General features: G+C 38.0%; 2 protein-coding genes across 3 annotated transcripts; both read right to left on the bottom strand.

Annotated features, from left to right (window-relative positions):
* hdhd3 (haloacid dehalogenase-like hydrolase domain containing 3) lies at positions 1-2064 on the bottom strand. Its single transcript, XM_079627873.1, has 3 exons — positions 1980-2064; positions 918-1254; positions 1-630 (listed from the first exon to the last, which is right to left on the bottom strand). The coding sequence occupies exons 2-3, from the start codon at positions 1245-1247 to the stop codon at positions 235-237; spliced, it is 726 nt and encodes a 241-aa protein (XP_079483999.1). The 5' UTR covers positions 1248-1254; positions 1980-2064; the 3' UTR covers positions 1-234.
* A 297-nt stretch (positions 2065-2361) lies between these two features.
* On the bottom strand, positions 2362-6790 carry trub2 (TruB pseudouridine (psi) synthase family member 2). Of its 2 annotated transcripts, XM_079627864.1 has the most exons (9): positions 6534-6634; positions 6345-6430; positions 6061-6195; positions 5825-5899; positions 5670-5731; positions 5385-5466; positions 4184-4256; positions 3940-4076; positions 2362-2847 (listed from the first exon to the last, which is right to left on the bottom strand). In XM_079627864.1, exons 2-9 carry the CDS (start codon positions 6427-6429, stop codon positions 2474-2476), a joined length of 1023 nt encoding a protein of 340 aa, XP_079483990.1. In that variant the 5' UTR covers position 6430; positions 6534-6634; the 3' UTR covers positions 2362-2473. The 2 variants fall into 2 exon arrangements, with proteins under 2 accessions (XP_079483990.1, XP_079483989.1); XM_079627863.1 differs by having other exon boundaries at positions 6345-6790.
* Positions 6791-7656: the final 866 nt, after the last annotated feature.

Raw genomic sequence — 7656 nt, 5'->3', positions numbered from 1 at the left:
GTCACAAATAAAATGTAATTTATTGGCAGATCAACAATATAGAACAATGCAACAACAGTATCATTTAGTGGAAGTATAATTTTATTAAAACTAAAGTGATTTTTTTTAGTCCCCACATTCGGACATTTAGGCTTACATCTTCTGTTTCGTCATACGAAATGGGCAACTGCAAAAAATATGGTCAATTTAAAAATTTGTTTAATCCTGCAGCAACATTACATCAACAGAGCACACTTAGTCTGTATCCTGCTGCAATAGAGCTGGTAATTGATCTAGGCTCTGTAGTCTATGTTGTGTGGGAACATCAAGGTGCCCATGAGACTCTTGTCTGTCAAGCAGGTAACCTTGAATACCCAATGAGCGTGAGGTCAGGTAGTCGTTCACATAATGGTCCCCAACATGGACTACACTGGAGGCCTGCACACCACATCGCACCAGCGCCTGAGTAAAAATGGCAGGGTTTGGTTTAGCAACCCCAGCTTCTTCTGAGGTCAGAAGAAATGAGAAGTGAGTGAGAAGGCCACATCCCCTCAGGATCCCTTCCAAACGCTTGTCAAAGTTGGAAACAACTCCTTGCTTCAGTCCCAAAGCGGTGCAGAACTTCAGGGTGCTATTAGAATCTGGAAACACCTATGACGACACAATCTGAGATTATGAAAAACAATCTTCCTAGATTTAAATATAATGTAAGACACTTGAGCATAAGAGTATGCACTTGTCTTGCATCACGCATGCATTCAAGCTTTTCAATTTGTCATTTTAGAGGGTAAGAAATAACTGGCAATGGAAATTTGTATTGAACATCCCCTATTGGGGATTTCTGGAATTACTAATAAAAACTGCTGAAAAAACAATGTCAGGTAGAAGCAAACAAAAGAGCTATTTCATATCTAAAAAGTCAAATATCCCGCCCTTACCTCCCAGTTTTCTGGTCCACAAAAGTTGTAATAGAGGTTGTTGGCTAGTTTATCTAGTAGAGCAGGGTCATCTACCCCACACTGGGCGAAAGTACTCCTCACTAGTCCAGTCCACCAGACCTGGCTGTCCATTCCCTGAGCTCTGCCATAGTTGGGAAATAGTTTGGATTGCTGCCGGTAAGCTTGTCTGAAAGCAGTTTCGACTTGTGCCGCTGGCAGCTTCAGTCCTGCTCGCTCTGCTTCGCTGCAGTACTGCTCCCCAACCGAGCGCCGGACCTTCAACAGTGTGTCCTTCACATCCCATAATACCCAACGCACTGGCACTCGCATCACCAAACTGTTACACACAATTTAAACACACAACCTACAGAAGGTAACGTGGTGCTAGAAAGCAATGTAACAAAAAGTAAACAGACGGTTTACTAGGAGGTCAAAAGAGTTTTCCACTAGAGGGCGCTCGGTGACTCGAAAAGCCTAATTCCCCTTTGGGCCGAATGCAAATGTCAGGGAGATTTGTGTGGTGCTTGGGACATTTGAACCATTAAAACAATAACCTTTTGAAATAATTTGATTCTGTCAATAAATAAATACGCACCAGCAATTAAATTATCTTTTTAATAAGCCATTACAACTGTGGTTGGTTGGTCCATATTGAAAAGTGCTGAGTAAAGTATCAAGCATAGATATACATAATAAAGGCTAGATGTCTCGTCCGCGCTGCTAGCCAATGGAGGTCGACGTCCGCATATTGCGGCCATCTTGTCACAGTCAGCTCGCTCACTCGTAACATTGTGTTTTAATGGTGCATGTACTTTTTAAATAACCATAACTTGCTCAATTTTCTACCGATTTCCAAACGTTTAAAAAAAAAAAAAAAATAAACGTCAGAGATGTAGTTATGACACTGCATACTTATGAATAATTATAATATTATATATTTCGACATGTTCAAGCATCCATAATTATAGCCACGTTAATAACGTTTGTAAGAAACCAAATCGTTTTTAAATCTGTCAAGATGTCAGCGAGATAAGAGTATTTGTGTTCGTGCAGATCACTCACCTTATCAGGAAACAGAGCCCGCCAGTAAGCTTGCCTGTGACAAGATGGCCATCGGGTGATGACGCTAGAGACTCCACCGTAAGACTTCTCTGGCCTTTATTATGTATATCTATGGTACCAAGTACCACGTGAGGATGCGCTACTACAAACGTCCGTACAGGATTTGATCAAGCGATCAAAGGTTCCACTTTTAAAACCGTTTATTTAAACTTCAGTATTTAAAACGCGTTCTCTTCCTGTACAGAAAACACTTAATTGTGTGCAATACTACTCTTGTTTACTATCTATCTATCTATCTATCTATCTATCTATCTATCTATCTATCTATCTATCTATCTATCTATCTATCACCAACATTTAGCACTGAAATATTAACAATGAGAACATAATATATATACTTTATTGATGCACAATGACAGTATAACAAATCTATAAATTATAGTGAAAAGGTAAACTCAGAAATCAAATCCTTTTAATAATGTTTTGTTTTCCCGTCACCCAGTCCCAGGTGCCACTCTGTCCACAATCCTATCAGAAGTAGGGCTTGTGAGTTCAACATGCTCTTGATCAGACTGTCCAATCTCACTTCTGATTTGCTCTTGGATCTTTGCGCTCGAGTTCAACTGGCCATCAGTCTGCCTGTACATTCCAGATTTCCTGATTTTGCGGGTAGTCTTGCGAAAGTGAGCAATAGCTTGTATAATGCAGTCAGCAGTCCAGTGTTGTCGGGTGAGAGCATTCTCTGCTTTGAAGGGACCGTCTCGTGTACGACGCACTCCAGAACAGACAGCGGAACTCCGCAGCTCTAGTCCTACCTCGTGAATCAATTTACGCAGATACTTCTGAGTCTCATTCACACACTGGACCTCTTTTTGTGTAGAAAAGAACAAATTTGTAGTTACTGGCCTTACAAGTAAAGCAAACCTATACTAATGTATATACAGTAGGGGTGTAACGGTACACAAAAATCACGGTTCGGTACGTACCTCGGTTTTAAAGTCACGGTTCGGTTTATTTTCGGTACAGTAAGGGAAAGAAATGCAAACATTAAACTGCAGGTTGTTTATTACTATAAACTTTTTTTTAACAGTTTGTTTACACTTTTTTAAACACTTTTTAATAAAATATAATAACATATATATAAAATAAAAAAGAATAAGAAATAAAATACTGCTGCAAAGTTCTCCACTAAATAAAATACTCTCAGTCTCAAACCAATATCACATGATAAAATATAATGAAAAATATAAATAAATAACTATGATTACAGTGCAGCATTACCAATCCCAGCTTGTAGGCCTGCTCATATTTAAAAATTAAGGCTGGGAATCGATAAAAAAAAATTAACTAATTAATTGCACAATTTGCTGTTATAAATTGCAATTCCTCAAATATATATAACTATACCAGCTCAGCAAATAGAAGTGTACTACTGAGAAATTTCACCTTATTTGAGCGGACTTTGCTTTTCCAGTGCGTGATCGGTACATGATTGGAGTGTTTGGGCCGTTAACGACAGAGCAGAACGCGCAGCGCAAACACGGACTCGAACATTGAGCAGAGAGCGCAGCGGGCCGACACACACACACACACACACACACACACACACGGAACGGAGAGTGCGGCGGCGCACGCAGAGCGGAAAAGCTTTTTTTCGCCCTGCAGTCTATTTCATTGGTTTAGGTTACAGTGACAACGGGTAAAACACTGGTAAAACCATAGGGGTAAAACTTTAGAATCAGCTGCAGGGCGGGATTTGCGCTGAACGCGGAGACTTCCGCCTTTTAATATGTTCGTGTGGAAACACGAAAATGTACCTATGTTCCGCACACAAAATATTGCATTCAGTCATTCGGTACACACGTGCACCGAACCGAAAGCCCTGTACCGAAACGGTTCGGTACGAATACACGTACCGTTACACCCCTAATATACAGAAAATATTATTCAATGTACTAACCCAATGTGAAATGTGGCGGATTGAAATGTATGCATCGCAGACCAGTCAGAATAGGTGGACTTTTACCATGAGGATACAACAAACCCTTCACTGCAAGCTCGTAAGCCTCTTGAGTGCGCAGGTCCATCTGAGAATACCTGCAGAGAGACATAATAATAACATACTCAGAAACACACTATGCATTAACCAAATGTATACACATAGTCTGACAGAATGAAATGCAATATGTAAAATAATGACTCACGTGATTAAGGCTTTCTGATTGGCTCCCTGTATCATGGCAAGGACTCTCTCTAGCTTATCCTGGGTAACATGGTCTAAAAGATAACAATAAAGACAAATTTTACTTATAAATGGAAAACAGACTAACAATAACAATTGTAATTTATTATAGCAGTTTCTTGATATTAAAGTCACCATGGGTCTCATTCATGAAACGAGAAGAATGACATTTTGTGTAAATCGTGTGTAAAGTGGTTCTGGCGTAAATTTTTGGATTCATTAAAATGTTCGTATTTTCCAAATGTTAGTTGGTACGAAAGAAATCTACACCTGCTCCCAGCCACGCGTAAATAGTGCGTTTAACATCCGAACGTGTACATATTTACACAGCATTTTGAAAAAATATGATATAGTAATTACATTCGGTTTTTCTTTTTACTTTTATTATGAGAGCCAGTAATAGCATCTGCAAACGGAACACTTTAATCAAATAATGAATTGCTTTCAATAGGGCTGGGCTATATTTTTTTGAAGTGAACTAATTCGTTTTTTTGCTGTCAAGCTTCACGTTGAACCATTTTCTTTTCATTTCTGGGACTGTTCGATTAACAGATGAAACTCCATTAACTGCATCTGTAATATGTTGCCAAGCTTCCTTTTTTTTAGGACCTGATACGCCTATGTACGCTTGAAAATAAAATGTGGCGTTTTGAATGAACTTCTGATAATAAAATATTATCTGATAATGAGATTTTTTTTCTTTTTCATTCACGAAGACATGTTGAAATCCTTCATTTGGTGTCATAATATGATGCCCATATATAGTTGTCAGTCGGATTTAAAGGGCGGGATTTATGGTAATTGAGAATGAGCGTGCACGCGCGTCCCATTTACGACTGATTGGAATTCATTAACACACACACACACATTTCACTATCACATCTGACGTTTACGAAATATTTGTGAATCAGGAGAAGAGTTTTCGGGAAGGTCTCTTTACGCGCAGGTCATTCACATATTTACTCGTATATTTACGAATGTCACTCAGTCACATGACATAACAGCAATAGAAAACCACAAAATTAAGTACCACCCTACATTTTTTTTTCTAGTCTGAGAAGCCATTTCACTCAGATATACGTCACAATATGGAAGAAAAGACTATCACAACTTCTATTTCATGCAGTTTAAGGTTATGATAATTATTGTAATGTACAAATTACCGTATGTGGTTTTCTCTATGACTCGGGTTGTGTCAGAGAAGTCATCGGTGGCTCTTCCAAACTCACCCTCAAGCGTGTAGTCCTTCAGATATAAAACAAACACAAAAGTCTGCGTAAAATTGTCATTATTACAATTAATGCACGTCTGATTTAATCATTAGTTATTATAAATTCAGAATCAATTAGGCAGGCAGATATAAAATAAAGAAAAACAATAAAGCTTTCAAATGTGAGATGAAATATTAGCCTACATAAAATAAATATAGGCAGAGCCTAATCCTTTACCCTGGTTACATGTGATTTGCACAGATGCTCCAGCACGTAATTTCCTTTCCCAACACCTAAAACTGAGATAGAACATGAGAAACATGAGAGAATTGAGCACAGAACACATCACACATTAAATCACTTTAGAACTCAGGGTTTCAATTGTCGGTCACCTAACACTCCAGAGGAAAAAGCATCCAGGCGGTGACCAACTCCGACATGAACCTTGTGAAACTGCGGCCCTGTCACTGTAACAGAGGAAAAGTAAATAGCATATATGTACATTATTGTAGTATTTGTTACACTGCATTTAATGCATGAAAAAAAAATCTTTGAAGGCCTAATAGGAGTTTTTTCTTTTGATTTCAGGGTGACCTGGACATGTTTTTTGTAAAGTCTACCCTCTAACCTAGAGGATGGTTTGCCAGAGAGGGAAGCATAGAGGGGGACAATATGAGATCTTTGGAGCCGTTGTTCTCTCCACTGGACAGAAGCTGGAACTTCACTGCAAGCTGAGGAGCTGGTGGAGGACAGGAGTTCAGCTCTGAAGAGAGAGAAAGATGCAGATTTTGTATTGATAATCATGCATCACAATAATAATAATAAAAAAAAATAATAATTTATCACAAGGAAAGTATACACGTTATCTACTATACGCATTTAATGTACAAGTGACGCAGACACTAACGTTACCTTTCAGTAAATTGGACTCTATGGTGTCACGAATAAGTTTCCAGTGAACTCCTTGCGGTTTGTACACAGCAAACAGACCATCCATTCTACGGAAAAGACGTGCAGCCTTCGTGGTCATTTTCGTCCAGAAATAAATGTTACAAGCATCAGTCAAATATAAACAAGAAGTAAATGACCGGAATGACTGACAAGCAGGGAAGCAGCAAATTCACACGCTGCTGTGTTGAAATTCTGGCGTCACGTGACAGTCTTCTTCTTCTACTGGCTTTACAGCATCACAATGACAGTAGCGCCCTTTACTGGATGAAACACTTCAGTTCAACGAGAACGCCATTCTGCATTGCTGCCAAGCCCAGGTATTGACCGTGGTATCCGGTAATTGCTGAAAGTATGCATAACATTGTCGTCTAACCATCATACATTTCTTATACGATCTGTCCGGGGCTAGTTTTCAAACGTGGAAAAAAAAGGTGGTATAGGTGCAGTAACAAGGTCTATTTTACTAGCATTTTTTCTCTAGCAATGGTTTTGTAAACATCTCTTTCAAAACCCTCCTAAATTAAATATTTTTGTGAATTTTATTCCTGTTTCATTATATGTGTTGTAGGCTAGGTCTTGTGTAAACAAGTGAAAACAGTAAAACGACACTATACTGGTCATGGAAAGGTGGAAATATGTCAACAAACAAAAGACAAGGATTTAATAAATGTCGGATTTTATAGTAGCCTAGGCTACAATATTTTTAGGACGAAAACAACGGTTTGATAATTTGTACTCCGCAAAAAAACAACAACAACATCTGTTTGAATTTTGTGAGCTAATCAATTTAGCCTATAGGTTTTCCCCATAATCTCAATATAATTTTCCATCCATTTCTAACAAACATAAAGGAACTTGCATCCCTTTTTTGTGGGAAAATAGCACAATATTATTACATGTGACATTTTGTGTAGGCCTATTAATTGATTTATCTAATCATTTTAGACATTCAGTCTGTTATCAAATTAGTATATCAACATTTCAAAAGATGGTTAAACAATATCTTTGTCTCACTATCAATATCTAAACAATATTATCTTTAATTTAATTACACTAATGTATTTCCCCCCCTAGTTGGATTCAACTGCATATTTCAAATTCAAAATACTCTTAAATTATAGAACAATATTGAGAATTATATTCAAACTTAGGCTAAATGCTAGTGTAAACTAAAAGTCTTATTATATTTTTGTTATAGTGGTTTGGGATAGTGGTGAATAAAACCACACTGATATAAACACAGATCAGCTGATGAGATAAGTGTAAAACTCAG

The sequence above is a fragment of the Phoxinus phoxinus genome, assembly GCF_949152265.1.
Source record: "Phoxinus phoxinus genome assembly, chromosome: 11".
Classification (NCBI taxonomy): Eukaryota; Metazoa; Chordata; class Actinopteri; order Cypriniformes; family Leuciscidae; genus Phoxinus; species Phoxinus phoxinus.
The sequence above is the reverse complement of the archived record's forward strand: the minus strand, read 5'-3'. Positions and strand labels throughout refer to the sequence as shown.